Source organism: Orcinus orca, chromosome 12 (genome assembly GCF_937001465.1).
Source record: "Orcinus orca chromosome 12, mOrcOrc1.1, whole genome shotgun sequence".
NCBI classification, from domain to species: Eukaryota; Metazoa; Chordata; class Mammalia; order Artiodactyla; family Delphinidae; genus Orcinus; species Orcinus orca.
The window spans coordinates 11,665,882-11,690,127 of record NC_064570.1 but is presented as its reverse complement, the minus strand read 5'-3'; the positions used below and the strand labels follow the sequence as shown (position 1 = coordinate 11,690,127).

The following is a 24,246-nucleotide window of genomic DNA, read 5'->3' as shown; positions in this document are numbered from 1 at the left end:
CAGAATCAATAACACTTTTGGTGCTTGCAGGAATGAATTTCTATAGAAAGTAGCAGAAGAGGCAAATTTACCTTTTTTTTTTTCTTTTTCCCAAACAGTTAAGGATCAAGCAGGTCAGTTAATCTTGTTTTTCAGTTTTATTTTTGTCAGGGAAACAGCATAAGAGGAGGGCCTGGATATGTTAGATGACTGCTAGAGTTCTTGTCCTAGGGACCCATTCTTACGGGTTACAGTTTTGTAACTTACCTAGGAATACCCATGTCAGTGTGTACAGGTGGCTTAGCTTAGCCTGTGGCAGGGCTTTTCCACCCTGGTCTGAACTGTGTATGCCAACAGGTGCCCGCACGGATGCAGTGCATACCTCTGCCCATCCTTCCCTGGATGCTTTATCACCACCTTGTCTTCCTGGTGAGACCGTGCTCTGTGGGCATGAAGCATCTTCTCCCCAGGGATTTACTGTCTATGCCCTCCACTGCTCCAGAGTAATGTGCTTGTGTTGGACACAAAACAGCCACGGTGGACTGCTTTCCCAAATGCTTGGCAAATTGGAATTGATTTCTTTTCTTTCTTTTTTTCTCTATCAATTTGTTTTTTTTTAAAAAAAACTGAAGTATAGGGGCTTCCCTGGTGGCGCAGTGGTTAAGAATCTGCCTGCCGATGCAGGGGACACGGGTTCGTGCCCCGGTCCGGGAAGATCCCACATGCCGCGGAGCGGCTAGGCCCATGAGCCATGGCCGCTGAGCCTGCGCGTCCGGAGCCTGTGCTCCGCAACGGGAGAGGCCACAACAGTGAGAGGCCCGCGTACCGCAAACAAACCAAAAACAAACAAACAAAAACAACCCTGAAGTATAGTTTATTTATGAGGTCGTGTTAAGTTCTGCCGTACAACGAAATGATTCAGTTATACATATATATACATTCTTTTTCATGTTCTTTTCCATTATGGTTTATTACAGGATTTTGAATTCAGTTCCCTGTGCTCTACAGCAAGACCTTGTTGCTTATCCGTTCTATATAGAATAGTTTGCCTCTGCTAACCCCAAACTCCCAGTCCGTCCCTCCCCCACCCCCCTGCCCCCTTTGTTTATTTTTTTTTGAAGTAGTTGTGTAGCTTGTGAAGGAAGTTAAATGCCTGTGAGTGAACATCTCAGAAGGAAGCCTGTCTGTTTTTAAGGTCGGGGGCGTGTTGGGGGGATGGAGGGAAGAAGACAAGGGAGAGGAGAGAGCAAAGAGGGAAGCTCTCAGCTGACCTAACATCACGATGGCACGAGAAGCCCATGTTCGTGGAAGTGGGGAAGGTGGATGGTGTGGTGACAGGCAGGCAGGCTTTGAGTCCCACCTGGGCTTGAGTCCGGGCCTGCCCTTCACAGTTTGTGTGACCTTGGGGGCAGCGCTCAGCCAGGGAGGAGTGGGCATCGCTGGATGACACCCCAGCTGCGCTGTCCCCTGCCAAGGCAGTTCTGGGGTGCACCCCACAGTTCTTCAGAGGCCCCTGTGGAGTTGATTCCTCTTGCACGTGGAACCTCATTTCACACCTTCTATGGGCTTTCTGCCCTCTGGTCTCACTGGCCTCACTCCCTCGCTTGGGCTTCTTGGGATCACCTTCTAGAAACTTCTGTACCCACGACCTTGGCTCAGACTCTGCATCTGGGGGAGCCCGAATGAGGACACAGAGGCTTGATTCCTCACCTGGAAGATGAGGCTTCCGTCCCTGCCCCACGGGCCGCTGTGAGCTTGAGCTAGTCGGTGTCTGCTCGGGTCCAGCCCGGCTCCTGTGGGGCAGGAAACCTGAACACGGGAGTCTCCTCTCCCCTCCCCCCGTCCTGTGAGCTCACTGTCTCATTAAAGTTTACCTTGACTTGCTTTGGTGATGAATTAGGAAACAGTAGTCCCACTTTCATGCTAAAAAAAGGTTTTAAAATTACACAGATAAAAGAATTTAAGTGATTTTTGGAAGACAATTTTTCATACAACTTTGAATCATCCTTAGGAGTGGTCATTTCAGAGTCTGCCTTTCCCTAAATTTCATGTGCTCTCAGCGTTACCAAAGGCAGCCTGGTACTTGAAAAGAAGGAAGCTTTCCCTGTTTTATTTTCCCGAGAAGCTAATCCTTTGCCTGTTAATAAAAACCACACAGCTGGCTCTCTGGAAGGGAAGACCTGGTATTTTTGTTTGTTTGTTTGTTTTGAATAGAAACTGTAAGAACATCAGAAGGTGGAGGAAGAAGAAGCCCTCAGCAGCTGTTCTGGGTATATCTTAACTGTCTGGGCTGAATATTCCCTGAGCCCTATTGGGTGTTTAAAATATGCAAAACCGGAGGGTAAGCGACGTGAGTTTAGGACGTTTGGTCTACTTTTGGTTTTAGTCAGGTATCCAGAAATTCATGTTTGTTAGCCTTAGTGTCTTGATCAGGTTTGAGCTGGGGAAAACAAAACCAAAACCCCTCTTATTATATATAAGTGAGTGAAAGAAACGGTGGGAATGGTGACAAGTCCCATGGAACTCCGGCAGGGATTGAGTTGCTGTTCAGGTTCCATGTTTTTCTAGAAAAGAAGCATCCTAGTGGTGTTTGAGACTCATGGATGTGTATAGTGTTTAAGGAAAGGTTGTCAGACTTCATAGTGCTTAAGACTCACCCGATGAGCTTGTGGAAATGCAAATTCCTGGGTCCTGCAATCAGAAAGCCCCCTTCAGGTGGTCTGGGGTAGTGCCAGCTCTGTCGTGGACCAGGGCTTGCTCACACTGTCAAGGCCAGCAGTCTGAAGGAGGTGGTCTGATCCTCAGCAGTAGGACCTACCCTTCCCTGAACGCTTCTGTGCCCAGCTCTTGAGAATTAAACAAGATAATGTGTGTAAAGTTCTCAGCAAGTGACAGCGATTATGCCCGTGTGTTGTTAATCTCTCAATCAGGGGATCCCATGGCCCCAGCCCCACTACTGTCCTCAGTGCAATCAGGAGGCAGCACACAGTATTCTCAAATGAGCAGTTCCCCTCATTGGTTCTCAGCCCACCCTCAGGAGATAGTCCCATTCAGCGGATTAATACACTGAGAAGCAAAGAACTTGCACCAGTCAGCGGCTTTGCTGTGATATTCCCCTGACGCTGTGAGGAGTGGAACGGGCAGGGGTGCACCGAGAAGTGATGGGTGCTCAGTACCAAGTTCCTTTGTATCCTTAGAAATGAATGACCATTTGATTCCAGCCTGTAAGGGTTTGAATTTCTGTTCTAGTTCTCTGTAGGAGAGAGAGAGAAGAAATGTCTAGAGGCTGTATTTGACTTGAGCAGAAATATCGTCTGTAAAGACTTTTTATACAGAGAATTACTTTTACCACTGGAATTCCCCAGAGAAGCCAATGTTATTTTTGAGCCAACAAGGCCACTATTGAAGGCATCAGACGTGCCAGCCCTGTTGATATTGGGTTCCTGTTAATGCTGTTTTTGATTTACATGGAAAATCCCTTTTCCAGTGTATACCATCTTTTGAAAAATTCCAATAGCTGTTAAGAGAGTCTCATCGGGCATAGACTTCCCGAACAAAGCCTTTATGTAAACATTGAACTTGATGTGGCATTAATGTCTTCTCCATCTATAAACAGCTGTTCATATGGCCTTGTTAGGATTGGGGTATACTTAACAGGAGACAAAAATAGAAAAGACCTATGTTCCTGCTTCCATTTAGATAATGTCAGCCCAGCAAATGCTTCTTACTGGATGATGAAGGTAATTGCAGCCTGAGGTTCTTTTTTTTAATTCCCCACCCGACTTTGAATCACTCTTCTTAAATTGCTGTGTGAGTAGTGTAGAGTCTTAGTCTCCCAGAAGCCACTTAGATGCAGATTTGCTCTTTGGAATGAATTGCTCCTGGGAATGTATGTGTCCGCTATACAGCTTTCACCAGGGGAAGAGTTATAGAGCCAGCTCTGATGTGGCGAACCCACTTATCTCCTGTTCATGAGCGTGAGGGCATTTCGGCTTCCACAGCCTGGGTTAGGATAGCTAAGAGCAATGAGCTCAGAAAATGCCCTGTTTGTATGTGAAACTGCTGTTACTGAGTCTCTCTGGCTGACACCCCGGATCCCCAGATGCCAAAACATATTCAAGTTCTTAAAGATGGTTGGCGCATGTAAAAATTGTTTTAAAAATCTGGGCGGGAAATACTGATTTTACCAGGACACAGAGAACTTTGGTCTCAGAGTTCGTAGTTTCTTATGATGGTTCCTAAGGTAGTTTTCAGTTTCATCAGCAGAAGTGAGCAATGTGGTTTTCTGTTAGCAGTAACTATGCTCCTTGGGTGCTAATTCCCTTATAAAACTCAGTGTTGCTATTGGGGAGTTTGTTTTCCTCTTTCCCATATTCATTCATTTATTCACTTGTTTATTTAACAAATAAACAACTTTTTGCTAAATGTTGCAGGTATATAAAAATGAGCTAGATGTTATTTTTTGCCTTCAAGGAGCTTATAGTTGAGTAGGAAAAGTGAAAAACACTTGTAAATAATAATTCACGTTTGAAAAAAAAGCTTTTCAATGAAGAGAATTAGAGGTCCACCTCAGAGGTAGAATTCCCACTGATTTTTCTGTTTGTTTCCGCTGGGAGCAGAGGGGTCCCCAAAGAGAGGTGTGAGAATTGGAGAAAGGTTAGCATTTGATCTGAGCGTGTTAGATGGGCAGGTTGTAGATTGGAAGGTGTGTGGTGGAAGCGAGAGAGCATGTAACCTGTGACACAGGCCCAAAGCAGAGGTCACCTGGCTTTGTGTGAGTGGGAAATAACATTGGAAAGTCTGTTGGGGCCAGATTGTATCAAAACCCTGAATTCCTGGGGTTTTTAACAAGTATATCATGGCAGGTAGCTGAAGAAACTAGCGAGTATTGCCTTACTTTCCCCTGCCTTAAAAAAAACAACAACAGAGAATTTGTCTGGTCATTTAAGGAGCACTAAAGTGTGGCTCGAAATCCTTGCAGGGTAGGTACTCCACCTTCCGCATATTGGCTTTATTATTCCACTGTTAGAGATTCATTCCTTTGGCTCTCACAGTATTGTTATTTTTAATGATCAAAAGTCCCTTGTAAAATAAAGACTCAAATAACTGTTTTTTGGGGAAAGAATGAATATATGAATTACTGTCCGTGCCCTATAAAAACAACGTGCTCCTCAGCATTGTGATGCTGTGTCCACTAGCGGCATGGTCCTTGCAGGTCCCCTTTAGGACGTGGCTGGCCTCAGGCCAGGCCGGCTGGTGGTGAGCAGAGGCCCGTAGCACTGAGGATGAGGCAGTGTTGGAACTGAGGGAGAAGCTGGTGAATAAAATTTGCTGGCATTTTGAGTAAAACCAGTCCTGTATTCTCTGTCCTAACGTAACATGCAAATTCATCTTTCAGGTTAAAATCTACAGAATTCTCTGAAGAACAGAACGTGCGATTTCTGTTGGATATATCACTTTTAATAGCCATTTGAAAGTTGGGGTGCTTGGATCAAATATAGTCTCCTGTTCATGCAAAGTGAGCCAGAGCTCTATGAGGTAGTAGCTCTGTAAAACTGCTACCTATTGCTGGAAAGAGGAAACGTTACATAGCCTGTTACATAAAAGGAAAAAAAGGTCTGACTCTTCCTGTGGATGTTACAAGTACTGATTGACAAATGATGCTCGTTTGTTGGAAAGAGGAAATGTTACATAGCCTGCTACATAGAAGGAAAAAAAAAAAGGTCTGACTCTTCCTGTGGATGTTACAAGTACTGATTGCCAAATGATGCTTGTCTGCATTTCCATTTTTCGTTCCCCTTCTTTTGTAAATGAATTATGTTCCTGACTTTATTCCTTCCTATGAAGGAATTGAGACTCAGGAAGGACCAGGTATAGACATCTCCCTTTTAGCTCTCACTTCTAGAGACAGCTATATGTGGCTGTATCTTTAATTTTTTTGGATTGGTAATACATGGGCATGATATGAAATTCCAGCAGTATACAAGGTTAAACTGTGATAGATAAGTCCCCCTAAGCTATGTAGTCAAGTGGTTAAGAGCACGGACGCCAGCCAGACACCCTGGGTGCGAGTCTTGGCTTCAGTCTCGCCCACTTACTAGCTGGGCGGCCTTGGTTGGGCAAGTCATGTACACTCTCTGTGCTGAGTTTTTGCAACTGTAAAGTAGTTTAGGATTTTGGATCATGGGATCAATGAACTAATACCTGGAAAGAACTAGACTGCGCCTGGCACATAGTAAAGGCCGTGTAAGTGCTAGTTAAACAAATAAAAGAGATAAATTTCTCCCATCCTGTCCTTGGCCACCCAGTTTCTCTCCCAGAGGGAATCTTTGTGCTTAGTTTCTTTCTCATCCTGGCCTGGAGACTCTTAAATGTTGGGGGAAATGGTGGGGTGATTTTTTCTTGGCTTTAACTGCATTACCTTCATCCATGGCTTGTGGTAGGCAGAATAATGGCTCCCCCAGGAATGTCTACATCCTAATCCCTGGAGCCTGTGAATATGGCAGAAGGAACTTACATGGCAAAAGGGACTTCAAAGATGTGATTAAATTAAGAACCTTGAGATGGGGAGATTATCTTGGATTACCTGGATGGGCCTAATCACAGGGTCTTTATAAGAGAGAGGCTGGAGAGTCAGAATCAGAGAAGATGTGATGACATAAGCAGCGATTGATGCAGGCCTGTGAGCCAAGGAATGCAGGCAGCTTCTGGAAGCTGGAAAAGGCCTGGAAACATTATCTCCTGGAGCCTCCACATGAAATGCAGCCCTGCTGACCGAGTTTAGTCTTCTGACTTCCAGAACCAGTAAGATAACAAATTTGTGTTTATGCGTCAAGCACTGTGTTTGATGGCAAAGATACAAAAATAAAGAACCACAGTCCCCACTTTCGGGGTGGGCAGACTCTGAGGGGTAGACATGTGAATAGACAGTAATCAGTCCACCATGATAATGGCTCTGATTCTGCAGTTGCTAAACTTGCTGGTCTCCAGATCCTTTACTGTAAAAAGTTATCAGGGACCCCAAAGAGCTTAGCTGTGTGGGACTCTAAAGAGCTAGGTTGTATTACTATCTGTCCGTATTTAGTATATTAGACATGTAAACTGAGAAATTTAAAAAAATGTATTAAAGTTTATTTTAACGTAACAACAATGAATACACTTCATGTTCACACAATAAGCATATTTCTAAAAATGAACTAGTTCTCCAAACTCAAATCATGTATATATCAGTGAGAAGAGTGGTATTGTTTTACTTCTGTGCAAGTTTCTTTAACGTGTGTCTTAATAGAAGACAGCTGGATTTTTACATCAGCTTCTGCGTTCAGTCTGTTGCACTGTGTTGTTTTGGTGGAAGTGATTTGAAGAAAACTCAACCTCGCATAGATTTGTAGTCGGAAAAGGGAGGAGTATTTTAATGATCCTTTCAGATAGTTGCGGATATTCTCATTTAATATTGCACCAAAGCTCAACAAGAGGTAGTTCCTTCAATGTTAGTTGCAATGTGGAATCTGAAACCTTCTTGGTGGACTTTCCTTACTTTGTCACATTAAAGTCCGTCGGCCTATCTTGCACTTCGAATGGGTCTTTTACTCATGTATTATTTTATAACATGCAATGGTTATTTCCAAAATACTAGATCACTTGGTTATGCAGACCTTTCAAATATGGACATTTTATTATATAGCATTTAAAAATCACATTCATTAATATCACCTCCAATCTCACTGGAAAAGTCTCAAAGTATTGGGAAGCTGTCAGACTCATGGTGGTGAACACAAGTTTTCCAAAATTCCAATTTTTGCTGGAAAGTTTGAATTATATCTACAAATATTGTCATTTTCTTCCCCTTGGAAATGACAGGTTCGTTTTGCTCATTAAAAAAATATATTTTCTGTCGTTTTCTTGAGTAAAAATTGTGTTTTGTGAAAAAAAGCAGCTGGTTCAGCTTGCACCACCATATAAGTGCTTTTTCTTGAAATAACCATTGCAGAAGAGCTGTTTGGCTACTTCCTAGATGTGTTCCCAAGGTCTGACGTTGACTCTGGGGAACACGCGGGATCATCCCGTGTATCTGAGCAGAGAAGTGACATGATCTGACTAGTGTTTCAAAAGAATCAGTGACTGTTGAGAATGAATGGACTGTAGGAGGCCAGGGTGGGACGGAGGCTTTTGCAGTGACCAGGCGAGAGGTGATGGTGGCTTTGTTCTCAGTGGTCACGGGGGAGGGGGAGCCAGCAGAACTTGCTCAGAGATGGCTGTGTGGTGTGAGGGAAGGAATGGAGGCCAAGGGGGACTCCCGGGTTTTGCCTGAGCAGTGGAAGGGATGAAGTTGTCAGCAATGAAGATGGGGAAGCTGTCTGTGGAGCGGTTTTGGCAGATGACCAGGAGTTCATTTTGGAACACCTTGTGTTAAGCCTCTATATCCATAGTGAATATCCCACCTGTTTCCAAATGGTTTTAATGGCTTATACTGAAAGCCATCCATAAAATCCCACAACTCATCAAAGGTAACCACATAAAGGGAAAAGGAGGAGATTTGAATGACAGCTTGCCGACCTTAAAGATTTCCACTCATAGCGTAAGGCAAACACATGTTTGTTTATAGGAGAAAACAATCAAGTTTGAAATTCAAGAGCTGCAAATTAATTCCCTTCATTTCAAACAATTCAGTTATGATTTTTGCAGCTTATTAATTTATTTCTGATCCTACAGGACTCAGGTCTGATTCTCTTTTTATTAATTGTCCAATCCCATGCAAATCCCTTTACCTTTTTTTTTTTTTTTTTTTTTGCTTTTTGGCCATTAACCACCCTAACATGTTACAGGACAATGGGACAAAGTTCAAATTATCCAAGTTTGTTACTTGTTAGTAGCTCTGGGAAAATTTATTTGCTAAGAGACATATGCAGTTGTCAGCAAAATTATTTTGTCTTCAGTGAGGAGCCCTGACCAGCTGCCCCAGGACGGGGGCAGATGCTGTGCCACGTGGAACAGTTTCTAGAATGTCCCTTCCTCCCCAGAGTTTCCCAACGGGCTTCTGAGGGAATCCGGAATTTCCAGTGAAGCACTTTGAAGCTTCTAAACAGAACATGCTATTGTCAACTTTTCTGCCTTTACCTTTTCCAACACTAATGATTTACTCCTAAATTGCTATTTGTGACTCTAATTCTGACTTTCATGTTTCAGTTGATGAAGGACCACCTCACCTTTCTGCGAGGTTTAGGCATCTTTCTTTAGTAGTATCCGCAAAACTATTTGAATGTTTACTGGATTTTGTCATTATTATTTTATAAAAATGAGGGGAAAAGGGACCTGAAAAATGTTGATAAGAAGCCTTGGTTTCATAGCTTAATACCTATGACCCCAAAATGCCAGTCGTCAGGTGTGTTTGGGCTGGTGAGCCTGTAGCCCCCTTGGGGATGTTCTTTGATCTTCAGCGGGTCATGTGCTTTCCCTGGGGAAGGAGGAGATTAAGATATGTGTCAGGTGTGTTTAAAAGCCGAGGTATAAATAGGAATATTATAATTTGTTTAGATCCCTGGGAATAGAAGTCTTCACAGAACGTATAAACTCCGTTTTCCTACTTTTAGGATTATATTCTGTAAGCAGTAGGGGGGCTGCCTGCATGTCACCTTGGAGGGATCATGGGCCCTTCCTCCTCTGAGCTCTGAAAGCATTTTGTCTGTATACCTGATGTGGAAGTTAAGATTTATCGCCTTGCAGTGTCACTCTGTGTGCTTGTCGTAATTTACGTACTGTTTTCAAGAGACTGAAAATCCCTTGAAAAACAGGGCCTTTGAGGAACACAAAGGTGTTTTGGACGCAGCAGCGAGCACGCTTCTTGGTGAATAGCAGGTGTTTCACTCAGCTGTCTGTTAAGTGAAAGGCAGGTGATAGGCGTGTCTAGCAGGGAAAGGCGGCGTCCCAAGTGTGGGTCCTGGGGCATAAAAAGCAACCTTGGAGTGTGCCTTGAAGCTTCCCAGATTTCTTTTTATAAATCTGGTCGCAAGGGAATTGTGCTGAGACTTCCCCAGAGCTGAAGGCTCTGCTCACTTGCCCACGTGCCTGAGGGACTCTGGGATGGCCCGTGACATACACCCCGCTCCAAAGAGCCTGACTGCTCTGCGCCTTTAATGCGTTGCTTGGTGCCCGTGGGTTTGTTTTGACAGATAAACCAAAACCGCGGCTAAAAAAGAATAGTAACATCTGTATCCCCGGTAAAAGTCAATGCTGATAGATGTGTTTTAAGTTTAATTTGGGGGTACTAATGTTTATAAGAGACAGTGGGTCTGGGACCTGGCTTCTAGCTCCAGGCCTCATGCTTGACCTTGGGCAGGTTATTCTAACTCCTCCTTTTCTAAATCCTCTTAAAATGAAGGATCGGATAAAAGAGTTTAACATTTTTTCTTTTTCGAAAATTCAGTTATTCAATATGATTAAAGCACCAAGTTAAACAACTATAGGAGTGTGCATTTATTTTACACAAGTTTATGAAGTGAAAAAGGCAAAGTGACGGATCAAGCATTCCATTTGGTTTTGCAACATATCTCATTACCTCTTTAAATAGAATCAGGTCTTGACCGCTGGAGAGAAGGTGTTTGTTAAGGCTTCGTCATAATAACAGGCTGTCTCAAATATAAAGATCACCAGGAACCCTTAAAAGCATTAATCATCTGTTACATCACCCTATGGAGCAGAGACGTGTTATTATCATTTTACTTTCACAGCTGGGTAAATCAAGGCACAGAGACACATTAAGTTGCCAGTAACTTGGACAAGGTCATGGCCAATCGTAGATAGGGCGAGAACTGTATTTTCTTGTTTTTCCCTCCATGTAGGGGAACTGGATTTTAACCCCTTTTTTTTCCTTTTAAATATTCCTCTATTAACATACATAGAGTAAAACCCAATAATAATGTGTCCTGCAGTACAGCAAATTTAGATGTAACTGCATTGATAAGGGCCCTTGTCTTCTTATCTGGGTCCTTACCTGGGGACTGGGGGTGGCGATTAGGAGCTAACTGCCTTGTGGTCATTTGGGGCTTGCTAAGTGCAGGGAGAGGTCGATTGTTTAGTGATAGTTTTGCTGTCTTTATTCCTGCACCTTTATTTATTTAGATAATTCACACTGATTTTCATTAACCCTGTAGTAACGCAGCTGTATATTTCGTGTGATTTGGTTCTTTGGAGCCCACTTACGATGGAGTTCTGTTGTAACTCTAATTTCTCTCCTGTAAAATCTGCACTGATATCTTGACCTTCTTTTTAAAAAGTTAAGTTTAATTCACACACCATAAGAGTCACCTCTAAGACTGTACACGTCAGTGGTGTTTAGTATATTCACAAAGTTGTACAACCATGACCACTAATTCCAGAACATTTTCATCACTGCAAAAAAAAGAGAAGAAAAGAAGCCCTGGTGCCCTCAGCCGTCCGTCACTCCTTCTCCACTCCCTGCCTCAGCCCCCGACAGCCATGCCTCTGCTTTCGGTTTCTGTGGATTTGCCTTTTCTGCTCTTTCATAGAAGTGGGATCGTACAATATGTAGCCTGTGTGTCTGCCTTCTTTTGTTTAGCGTGTTTTCTAGCTTTATCCATGTTGCTGCGTGACTCAGTACTTCATTCATTCATCCTTTTTATGGCTGAATACTGTTCTTTTTTTACTTTAATCCCACAGAACAGTAGCACTTCCTGAAAGGAGGTGGTGCTCAGGTTTCCCTTTTTCTTACAGCACATCCCCCAATAGAAACTTGCGAGTAATGAGTTTTTAAGGTTCTTCTCAGGGTCTCTATTTTGATTTTAATGTTTTAATTTTATTATTATTTTTTTTTCCTTTTTTGCCACACCGCGCAGCATGTGGGATCTTAGTTCCCCAACCAGGGATCGAAGCCAGCCGTGCCCCCTGCAATGGAAGCGCGGAGTCTTAACCGCTCGACCACCAGGGAAGGCCTTCAGGGTCTTTAAATAGAATTCCAACTAGGTAGTTTGTAAGGGTTTTGAACTTAAATTCTTCTTTACCAAAGTTCTTTAAGTGTCAGAACTACAGTGGTGTCTGTTACATGCCCCTGAGTATAACTGTGACAGCTGCGTGGTCCTCCCAGCTCTGCAGGGACCAGTTTCTGGTGGAAACGAAACTCTGGCTGAAGATCCTGTTGCCTTTGACTTTGTACTTTCCATCAGGGACCCGGATAAGTTACCACGGGAGGACCCCTGCACAGCCATAGCCTCCTGGAGCCCATGAGCATGGGTGCACCTACATTCCCCCCTCCTCTTCCAGGAAGAGGAAGGCCTTTCCCTCCCCCATGTTACAGTGAGCGTGGAGGTGGCCTGCAGCACGTTCCCACCATGGAAACACCCGCCATGTTCCTGTTCCTCTAAGTGTTCTTTCAGATGCCGAGGATATTTACTGCAAGATAATTGAATCAAATCATGGCAGCCTGCTATTAAGAAACATTTACCACCAGTATTTACTTCTCTCTTTTATCGCCAGAGACCTTGCATTGTCAAGAACAGTACCAATTGGAATGTGACCTCAGGTCAAGTGCACTTGGAAGATTTATGAAATTACATTTTTTTCTGGCATGACATTTATGTTATGATAGAATTTATTTCTTTGCAAGCATACTGCTGCCTTGAATTTCCTTGACAAAAGAATAATAACAATAAAGAATTGTAGAGTCCCAGATACCTTCTGAAAAGTAGATCAATTTCTATCTACATCAGAAGAACATAAAGTAATGGTGATCTGTTCGTTAATGGTACAGGTTAGACTTGACTAGCCTTTGAGTGTGGTCAACAAATACGGTTATCTTTTTCTCTCGTGGAGTAGTCCTTCTGTTATTTCGTTTAAATGGTTTGATTTTCATTCTCTTTCCCTGACAGATGATGATTGATATTTGCTTGGATGACAGAGCACAGCAAATGTCACGAATGAAAGACGTCACACACCATTGCATCTTTAAGTAAAAGCATGAGTAAAATCTAGGGACATCTGAGTTAATGAAGAATAACCAATGCTATACAAAGTTTGCAAATTGATATTTAAAAGTTGAGAGATTTTTGAGCTTTTCTGTGCAAATGAACTCAATGCTCAATGTGCTCTTGACACCAAGATAAACTATGTCAAAAGCATTAATACAGAACTTATATAGTGTGTGAAGCTTGGAGAACTGAAAAACAATTGTAATTTTGTATTTACAAAATGCTATATCCTTCTACTGGCAGCCCTGATTTACCAAAATCTTTACCTTTTCTTAAAATTACACTCACACTTTTTTAAGTAACACAGATACATCAGATGAAGGAATTGAATTGGATACTTTCTAAGATTCTTTTCAGATGTAAAATTCATTGATTCTTTACAAGCTGTTCATTTATGGAATTACATAGTAGAGATTCTGAGACATTGAATCGAGAAATTGAACAAATCAAGTAGATTAAGAACATAATTCACACAAACTGTGTATGTGATGAGATTGGGCCCATTCTGGGTGGTACGGCTGTAGATCAAACCGTGAATATAAGTACAGCTGGCGCTCTGTATGTGCAGGTTCTGCGTCCTCGGAGTTAATCAACAGTGGATGGGAAATACTATTCTGTGCTGTAAAGGACTTGAGCATCCTCAGATCTGGTTTCCCTGCGGGTCCTAGAACCAGTCCTCCTCGGATGCTGAGGGATGACTGCAGATGTAAAACTGACTGCAGATGTAAAAAAAGTGTCAAGGATGTACACCTTTGATGCCACAGGGCGTTATGTGGTTGAAAACTTAAATCATTTATTATTTACTTGTAACTTCTTTGATATTATTTTTTACATTTTTTTTTCAGTCGTCTTCATAGAAGATTATCGTTCTGTAGTTTTCACCTCAGAGGGGGTCTGAGGGCTGATGATTCATCAAAACATTTTTGATCCCAAGATGAGAGTCCCAGTTAAATATGCTACATTATTTATTGAAATGCTGTCTTTTAAATTGCTCTGGTGAGTGTATTTCCTTTTCTCAGGAAGCGAGGGCGCTAATATTCCCTTTGCACCTGCTCTGGGCTGTGTGCTTTTTGGTGCATTCGGTGTCCTCTGATGTCACTGACCCTCCCAGAGGCGAAGTTGAAGTCGTCGCCGTGGAGAGGGGCAGAGACAGTTCTCAGCGGCCGAGGCACTGCCCACCAGTGACGTTTTGGAGGTTTATGGGTCTGGATTTTGGTTTTCATAACGAATTGGGGGAAGGCGGCACTTAGTGTTTGGGGCCGTGGTGCTGGCTGTCCTGCGTGTTTAAGTCAGTCCCTCACACTTCAGACCTGTTCTCCTGGACATTCATGTAAGTGAAAACCGTGGTGTAATTACTCGAGCCACGAACCAGCTCCGTTTTACAAGTGAACACAAATTATTTTTTCCCCTCAGCTGTAGGGTACTTTGAATTTTATAGGACTGCATCAACCCAATAAATCAATGGCAGTTTGACCTTTGTTTTGTTCAGAACTTTGTCAAATGTCTTTGCCCGTTTGGAAAATCATGTCGCCCCGTAGGTGTGATGGCAGCACCCAGTAGGCATTTATATCTCCACCAAGACACCCCGGCCTGGGTCTGTGATGAAGCTGAGATATTCCCCGTGATTCTCTGTGGGACAGGCTTTGCACAGCTTCATCACTTTAAGGCCAACTGGCCCGAGACAGGGGAACGCAGTCAGACTCACACGTTGCATCAGACCGAAACTTTCTGGACCACCCAGTTCCAGGAACTGACCTGGGGACTTTCCACCCAGCCCAGCCTTCCCGCCTTTCGAAGGGCGGGACTAACAGTCCCAAGACTGATGCAACCGGCACCAGATATTGCCACGATACCCGAAAAGACCGCCAAATAAGGAATACCCTGCACCCTCCTGGACTCACCACACCCCTTTCCCTTCTTCCCCTATAAATTCTGCCCAAACCCTCGCCCGGGCGCGACTTCTCTGGCCCCTTTCTCTCGGACCAGTGAACCTCGCCCGGGAGCGTCCCCAAATAAAGCTTGTTTAAGCTCTCCTCCGTTCCTGGGTGCCGTTCCTTACAGTCACGGTTTCTAGAGTGTTTGTACCCTAGCATTTACATACTGAAATACATATTTTTTAAAAAATTGTTACTTTCCATTTATTTTTCTCCTTGTGTTACTATTAAGGCATATATTATTTTTTTGTGAAATTATGTGTGGAGATAGATTACGTTAAGAAAGAATTTTATTTCAGGATAGTAAAAGTATATATTATCAAAAGGGGGGCTTTGGAGCTTATAGTATTGAGAATCAGTGTACAATATGCTTTGAAGCACAAAAAGTGTAGTTTCAAAATAATTCCTGTTCTCATTGCCTGTCCTTTCAGTCTCCTTCAAATGAGTCCTCAACCCACAAACTGAAGCAGAGCTTTTCCTGACGCTGTGACTACCATCATTTATTTCTCAAAAAAGTCTTACTGTATTAAATAGGGGGAAACAAACGCTCTCCTCTCATGTTAGTTTCTTGTTTTTGGCCTCGGGATTGATATCTTCTCGAGATTTTAACTCAGTTCCTCTTACAGTTGCTGTTCCTGAGAACACAGTGGCATGCTCAGACTTCTCGCCTTTCTGGGAACCAGCTGTCTGGCTGCCGCCCGGGGAAGAGCACGTTGCCCGCCCTCCTGCAGCTAGAGGCTGCCTGGTGTCTCTGGGCACTGCTGGCAGCCACCTGGGTGGGTGTCGGGGCCTGGGAAGGACTTGTTGCCTCTGCCCTTGCTGCCTGGTTGAGTAAGGAGGAAGCAGCCAGCAAGACGGGGTGATGGGATGGCATCAGCCAGATGAGCCCAACATCCTAGCTGCCTGCTGAGCAGAGAGGTTCCTGAAGAGTAGCAGCAGGTGGGAGATTGGCAGGGACGCCACCAAACCCTCTTCCCGACCCCCAGTGACACCTGTTTCCTGAAAGTCCCCTTTGCACACATCAGACTTAGCACCCAGATAGCCTGCTGCTGCTTACAGGCCTGGGGGAGATAAATGGCAAAGCCCACACTCCTGCATATTAACTGTGCTAAACTGGATTTGGAAGTGACGTAAATGCAAACTTTGAATTCACGTTGTGAGCTGTATGGGCGAAGCAACCTTAACTTTAGCATTTATCCTAACGTTTCCATTTTTACGTTGATACCCAGGATGTTACTTGAACACATGTTTTGACCTTTAATTATGAAGGGTTTGGGGTTGCCAGTTACTTGGCCGACTGTGATACCTGTGGGGTCTGTACTGATGCCCAGAACAGGAAGACACTGAGTGACCAGGGCGTGTCTCACCTGAAGCCCCGTGTTTCCCTTGTTGTCTGTGGGGAACTGTAGGGTGTGCAGGAGAGTGGGGGGCAGTCACCTTCTGGGATAGCCTGCCCAGTGTGTCGTCGCTCTCCAAAAGTGTTTGTTTTAAAGGAGAAAGATGTCTGAGGCTGGTCTCATGTACGGCATCTGACACAGGACCTGGTACCCTGTGGGTGTGCAGTGCTCAGCCCCCATCCGACCAGGGGATAAATAAATGGACCGAGTGGTCCACACGGAGGAACAGAGCCTGTGACGTGGAAAGTCACGGCTCTGCTCACTCACGGCTGAGTAGCAGCTCATGTCAGCAGAGTTAGATGCTACATGTTTCAGATTGCTAGTCCTCCCCCCAAAGTGTTAATTTCCACAAGGAATGAGAGGAGAAAGACAAAAGAGTGTATTTACCAGTTATAAATAGATGGCTTTGTAATTTTGTTATTTTTCATTATTTACAATCACATTGGCTAAAGACTCTTCCGGAGTGCGTCTGACCATCTGTCCTGCAGCAGCTGAGCCCAGGGTGGGCGGTGTTACGGCCCTGGTAACACATGCCCCGTGTTCCCTGGTAGGGATCCCGTGCCCCAACATGTGTCCAGTGAACAGGGCCACACGGAGGCTCTCCCAAGGTGGGAAGGCAGTTTTGGGCTGGGAGGGGAAGGATGGCGCTTCCCTAGCAGCTGGCGCTCAGGATGTGGGCAGAGTGTAAGTGGGGCTATGCCTAGGCATTTGGCATCCAGGACAGGATGTCAGCGCGGTGCCTGTTGCAAAGAGCTTTGTAAATAAGGATTCGAATTTTACCGGCCTCCACTTTTCTTCTATTCTTCCAGAACCTCCTTTGTTCTCATTTCTCCTCTAGAAAGGACGTGAAGGGCACACTGCTTTTTACAGACAGGGATGCAGGTCCAGTTGAAACGTGAGGCTCCTGGACCCCGGTCCGCAGCTGTGGATGCTGTCAAGCTAGGCTTCCTCGTGCTTTGCCGTCTCCAGGACAGCGCGGGCGCCCTGCTGGTGGGGTTGGAAGGGGAATCAGTCACCCCCGAGGCTCTGTCGATGCCCAGCTGCCTGTCAACCTCTTGAAATTTGGGTGGCGGAACAGCTCGAGACGTCCTATCTGCAGACCTGCCTTCTCAGGGGTCCCCGGGGCCAGCCTCGGTGGGAGCTGGGTCCTGTGATCCTTCCTGTCCAAGCCCTGCCTCAGAGAGGACCCACGCCACACCAAGGGCCTCCCTGAAGTTAAGGGGCTGCAGAGCCTCACCGATTCATAGTAAAGCCTTTGGTCCTGGGGTGAGCAGGATTTTGAGAGGAAGGGCATGACATGTTCTGCTAGCAGGAAAACACTTTGCCTTTGTAAGAGGTGAAAGGTGGTTCTGGGAATTTTCAGCGTTTAAGGAAGTTCCAAAGTTGTGTGAATATATTGAAGCGATGACTCAGAATTCACTTCCGCTTTTGACATCAGCCATGTTATTTTCTCCAGCATATCCATCTGGTGCCTCCGGGCTCCAAGGCTCCTTGTGGCCGTGCTGTCTCTGAGATCTTCAGGGACTTGAGGTCGCTTTCATCTTTGTATCCCCAGAACGTAGTACATACCTGACACAGAGCAGGCGCTGTAGAAATCATCATCACGACTAAATGCATGGACTGTGTGTTGTATTTTCCTGTACTTAATACAGCTCTTTGGAAATATTGGAGCTTTTTATTTATAAGGTAAAGGCAGCAGTAATGCAGATCTGACTCTGTTGCCTAGGTAATGTATTTTTACATTGCGTGGCGTCGGTGGCATCGCTCTTTCTTGATTTCTTTGTGCTTCTCTGGCTGTTGCTTCTCTGTAAAGAGACAGGTACCTCCTGTCCTGCACACTGTGCCTTAGCAGCTCCAGGGCTCTCTGCCTGGGCCTCTTGTTGTCCCATTCTGCACATGCTCCCTGGAGGCACCAACCATCCCTGTGGCTTCACTGCCAAGTGTATGATGAGGGCTCCAAAGCCACATCCCTGTGCAGACCTTTCTTGCACTACTGGACTCGGGGGTATGTTGCACTGGGTGGCCCACATGCATCTCAAGATCAGCTTTGCCCGTACTCTCCCCATCTACCCAGTCACCTAAGACATAAAAGCCTTCCCACCTCCCTTGTCTGTATCTCCTTATGTGAAATAGGCGGCGTGGTCCTTTTCTGGGCAGGGTTAGGGTGTTAGAAGAAGTAAAAGGAAGAAGAAATTGGAGCTCCAGAATTCTGTAGACCATTATGACATTTTCTTGAGGTCTCCTCTTGTGTAGTGATTGGTGGTATCAGCCTGGATCATGGACCAGCATTTCTGTCCATGAGTTCCATCAACCTCCTAGGGCTCCCATAGCTTCTAAAGGTCTCCTGGAGACCACTGTCCTTGCCTCCATCATGCTGGATGGTTTGCCAATGTCTATCCATGCCTTTTCTGCCTAGATCAACTCAGACAGGTATGAGATTGATGACTTCTTTTTGTGGCTGACTGAGATCAGAAACCATCTGGTTTCACCTATGAGTCTGGTTTCAGACTATGAGAGGATAGTCTACCAAATACAAAAATTAGAATGAAAATCTGTGTAATATTTTTTTTTTTTTTTTTTTTTTGCGGTCAGCGGGCCCCTCACTGCTGTGGCCTCTTCCATTGCGGAGCACAGGCTCCGGACGCGCAGGCCCAGCCGCTCCGTGGCATGTGGGATCCTCCCAGACCGGGGCACGAACCTACTACATCCCCTGCATCGGCAGGCGGACCCTCAACCACTGCGCCACCAGGGAAGCCCTGTGTAATATTTTGATAGAGGCTGGTCTTTCCATCTTTCTTGAATTTGTTAATTTGAGAGCCACTGGAAAGAACCGTTGAGGATGGCATATGTGTATAAGTGTAGGTTGGAAAGGCACATGCTCTACTCACCTTTTATATTGTTTCTTAACCCTTACTCTGGAAGTTAACAAAGGTTTACTGTTCTTCTTGGGACTTTCAATTTACTATGTGGTCGATGCCAGAAAAAGAAGAATTATGCTCGCAAATGAGCAATTTGTGGACTGTAATAACAATCTATGGTGTTGCATCATTGGTTTACCCAGATATCCCTGGTGATTTTGCCCTCACTTAGCCAAAAATAAAGGAGGGAAAGTACCAACACTGTATAATAGTGTACTTAGTGAAGTTTGCACAGCAGTGACAAGAGTGGCCAGGCATTTAAGTCAGTGTTTTGATTGGTCTTTGGCCTCCTTTGACCAAAACAGGCAAATGCTAAACAGGCAAAACAGATGCAAAACAGGCAGATGCAGTGCTTCTTCACTTAGCCAGGGCCCGGATCTGTTTTAGAAGACCAGCTATGCATATGGTAGCGTCAGTATCACTACGGACAATGGTGTCCTGCCTTCTAGGGTGTTAGTTAACTTTTTTCTTTCCTCTCTTTCTCTGAGCCTCTAAGTCATTCACTACTATTTTTTGCAGATGGCCAAACTCGCCTATGTTTTTGTCACTTTTCATGCAGATTTCAGCAATGTCCCTGACATCACAACTGGCCTGAAAAGGAGTCAGACTGATGGCACGCTGGACCAGGTTTCCCACAGGGAGAAGAAGGAGCAGACCTTCAGGGTAAGATGCTGCCCCAGATCCCAAACAAGGGCCTGGCAGGCAAGTGTTGATTCCCACCTGCACCTGAGGTGGGGAGAAAAAGATGGAGTTCTCCTATCCCTAGGTACAACAGTCAATACAAACATTTTTTTTTTCTTTAAAGAAAATAGTTGCCTTCTTTATTTGAAGTGAAGTACTAGTAGGAATCCTTGACCCTGGCCCAACCTCTTGCCTGACCTGTGGCATGCCACCAAAGAGTACTGCAAACGTGGCCATTTGTACACTAGGATGGTTTGCCAAGGAAAATCTAAGCTCAGGTGTTCTGAGGGCCACATAAAATTACTATTGTATTCATTTACTACATTTATTTTTGGCTGAAGAGAAACTATTTTTGGAATGTTGTCATTTTGTTATAAAATGTATAAAACACAAACTTCGCCATTTTCACCACTTTTAAGTGTGCGCTTCATGGCATTAACATTCACAGTATTGTGCAAACCATTACCACTATCCATTTCCAGAACGTTTTCATCCTGCCAAATAGAAACTCAGTACCCGTTAGACAATAACCACCCATGCATCCCACCCCCTAGTCCCCTGGAAGCCTGTTATACTTTCTGTCTCATTTGCCTGTTCTGGTTATGTCATGTGAGTGTGATCGTATAATATTTGTTCTTTTGTTTCTGCATAATGTTTTCAAGGTTCATCCATGTGGTAGCATGTATCACAACTTTACTCCTTTTATGGCTGAATGATATTCCATTGTGTATATACACGCACACACACAAACACACACACACACACACACTACATTCTGTTTATCCATTCATCTATTGATGGACACGTGGGTTGTTTCCACCGTTTGGCTGTTGTGAGTAACGCTGCAGTGACATTGGCATACAAATATCTGTTTAAAACCTTGTTTTCACTTCTTCTGGGTGTGCCACTCAGAGTGGAATTGCTGAGTCATGTGGTAATTCTATGTTTAGCTTTTTTGAGGAACAGCCCAACTGGCTTGCACAGCCAGCGCTGCGCCGTTTTACGTTCCCACCAGCAGTGCACGAGGGTTCCAGTTTTTGTTTTTTTTTTTTGCGGTATGCTGTTGTGGCCTCTCCCGTTGCGGAGTACAGGCTCCGGACGCGCAGGCTCAGCGGCCATGGCTCACGGGCCCAGCCGCTCCGCGGCATGTGGGATCCTCCCGGACCGGGGCACGAACCCGTGTCCCCTGCATCGGCAGGCGGACTTCCAACCACTGCGCCACCAGGGAAGCCCCCTTTCCTACATTTTTAACTGTTCTTAGTTAGCTCTCTTTTCAGAAATTGTCTGTCTGACATGATCTTTGTAAGTACACAGTCCAGTTTTAACTGACTTTGAGATTATAACTCTTTTATATTTCTTCCTTTTGTCTTAAATACAAAACAAGAGTGGAGGCAATGTAAACTATGATGGGTATTTAAAAAAATTTATAGCAGGACCACACCCCAGTTGGGTTTAAACTAATACTCGTAGGAGCCGGTCCTTAGATGACTGGCCATTGGCCCAGCCCCAGGTGACTGGTGGTGGTGCTCAGTGTGGGATGGGTGGATGGGGTGGGATAGAGCCTGCCAGCTGCAGAGCAGGTTCAAGCGGCCACTGGCACCTGGCCTCACCTCTCTTCTCTGTTTCCCTTTCTTACCCCCTGAATTCCTCCCCCCATTCCCTAGCCACCTCCTCCAAAATCTCCCTTTCCTTTCTTCTCAGTTCCTCATACAAACCAAATACTCAGCTACTTTCACTGGCCTGGTTATGCCCCCAGGAAGCAATGTCTTTTACTAAACTGCAGTCATCAGCATTTTTAGTCTCTCTGCTCTGTTCTCTCTCTGGTGGTTATTTACTTGTGGGAACCCAATATTGCAGCTCAAATTCATCATTGTTTTGGAAGCAGTGGATCCTAGAGCATCAAATAGATGCGTTTGGATTGCTTTGTCTTGACTTTTTTAAAAAAGGAGAATGCTAAGGCAACACTCAAGAAGCTAGGCTCTCTATTTAAGGTCAGTGTGGCTGTGCGGCACTGTCGCAGGTGGCAGCTTTGGGGAGATCATTAACGCCATTAGGGATAATGGTTTCCTCTCTGTTACGATGTTTGAGTTCCCCATTAAAATTCTTAAGGAGGAAATTAAATTCTTTTCCAGGTTTTATTTTATGTGAAGATTCAATCAAATAAATCTGCAGGAAGTTACCATGTTGAGGCTATTGCCATTTCTATTACTTAATGCCTATCATAACTAAACAAAGGTTTCTAAGATGAACATTGGAGCATCAGTTAGAAATTTAGAAGAGGAGTGAAAACTGCAGTTCAGCTTGAAATTGGAGCTCTCTGAGCCCTAATTTTCATTGCTAAGATGATTAAAGGAAAAAGCAAAAGATATCAAGGAACACGGAAGAAAAAAATATTAAAGAATATTAGCATGTTAAGCATTTGCTGTCAGATTCCTCTCAAGTCTAGAGTAGTTATCAGCTCACCTTTTTCAAATTTGAAGATATCTACCTATAATAATGGATTTCAGTATATTTAAAAAAAATCCTAGCAAATGCCTAGCAGCTACTCGGTTTACATATTCTTTGTTCCTTGGGGAAAAAAGAATCTGTGATCATCAGAAGTGATCACTGTGATGGATAGTAGTGAAAAGGAAGTTTTGAATTGAAGAATTAAAAAATAAAATTCCTCTTCTCTCATTATGTTTAGCCTCCTAGAAACGGCAGGTTATATCTAAAAGCAATGCTTTCCTATTTTCCAAACGGTGATTTGGGAGTTTTAGGGTGCCTGTCCAGCGGGTGCTGGTCCTGGGTCTTTCGGGATGGCCCTGGCGCTGTCCCATGGTGCCCACAGGAGGTGGTCACTCCCCAGAGGGGAGACCTGTCTCTGGTTCCTGGGCTTCTCATGCTGGCCCGTCAACCTTCTCAGGGGTCATTAACTTCTTTTCAGATAAGACCCTGGTTGAACCTGGGCTGTTTGGGGTATTTTTACTAACAATATTCTACACCTGAGAATCAGGAATAATGTCCCTTGAAAATCAAATGCAGCCTGGCTTGAAGAAGCACAGCTGTAAGTAGGGCTTTTGACAGCCCCGCAATTTCTGCAAATGGTTCATAATTGATTGCCGCCATTCTCCTCAAGGGTGCCTATTACTGTCACAGCTCTTTGTGTGCCCCTGTCAACCTCTCCGGTTTGGGGAATTTATTTTTTTTCAATATTGTTAGCAGTCAGCTCGCGCTACTGCAATAGTTTGGAGCCTGAAAGGAATAAACAGTTCTTCTGGAAGTGAGGGGGTTGAAGGAGTTTCTGGTTTGTTCTGGGAACTTGAGGTGTGTAAAGCAGTCCCCACAGAAGTGCCGCTTGCTTTGTTCCCCGCCCTCTGAGCTGGCTCTGCAGATGTGGCACTCGGTGGTCCTGCCGTCTCGCTGTGTGCCCTAACCCGGCACCTTCCCAGAGCAGGCGGGTTCAGGGCATGGGGTGGAAATCCAGAGCAAGGGGGTGAGCCTTCCCCAACCCCCAGGCTGCCTTGAAGGAAGAGCTTGGTGGCGCTAGGAAGCCCTTGTGAATGTGACTTGAAAGAACAGTTTGGGATTTTTTTTCACTGCCTGGGATGATGAGAGTGAGAGAGAACGCGTGTCTTACTCATTTCCCAGCAGCCGACTTAGATGGAATCATTTCTCCCAGAGGGTGCAGGTTTCTTTGAACTTTTCCTTTCTATGTACAGCATGTAAGTAAACAAGGGCTTTGATTCTCAGGGATGTGCCTTCTGATCCAAATGTAGGCATGCTTGCGTGGTTTTCTTTTCTCTGTCTTGAAAGTTGATTTCACTCTAAAATGTCTAAAGACTGTTATGCAGACAAGATAAGCCTTTCTTTCCGGAAGGGATCCGGGCAGTAATCTTCAAGCACTCTTTACAGCTCAGGATTAAGAGAATTTCTTTCGGATACTAGTTGTTCGGTGGCACTGTCAACTTTTCCTTCCTCATTCCAAGGATGCATAGGTCTCTAAATGGATCTCTGAAATAGTTTGTCCTTTTGAAATAGAAAGGTATCAGAAAGTCCTAGGGAAATTTCAAAGATTTACTCTGTCAAATATGTTTGAAAAGAGAGAAGGATAATTTGAAGACAGTAAACCATTTTATGCTTTGTCAAATTTTCTTGGAGTGTTGTCCATACTTGTATTGGGCGTATTGCTGTAAAAGAAAATCCACAAGCGTGAAACCCGTTTTCTGTAAGGTAAGCAGTGTTTTACTTCTGTTACTCCTGTTTAAATATTTTTTTTCAGCTTTTTAGAAAAATGTTATGTAATCACCTAGGGTGTAGCTTTGGCAGTGATTATTCTCGCAGTTTGTAGGCGTGGTGTTGATGGAACAGAGAGCAC

The 24,246-nt window shown here is 44.5% G+C and overlaps 1 protein-coding gene across 12 annotated transcripts in view; it reads left to right on the top strand.

Moving 5' to 3' along the window:
• Positions 1-24,246, top strand: part of TIAM2 (TIAM Rac1 associated GEF 2) — a 239,226-nt gene that overhangs the window by 170,597 nt on the left and 44,383 nt on the right. For 9 of the 12 annotated variants that reach the window (XR_007470439.1, XR_007470442.1, XR_007470441.1 and 6 more), the window contains one exon: positions 19,768-19,871. The exons of 1 other annotated variant lie outside the window; for it this stretch is intronic. Coding sequence is in view for 5 of the 11 variants with exons in the window: in XM_049695172.1 (XP_049551129.1) it covers positions 19,768-19,871 (104 nt within the window). In the remaining 6 variants the exon portion in view is untranslated. Of the gene's footprint in view, positions 1-19,767; positions 19,872-23,403; positions 23,594-23,652; positions 24,102-24,246 lie in introns of those variants that run through there. 2 more of the 12 variants (XR_007470444.1, XR_007470443.1) reach the window with 2 other exon arrangements.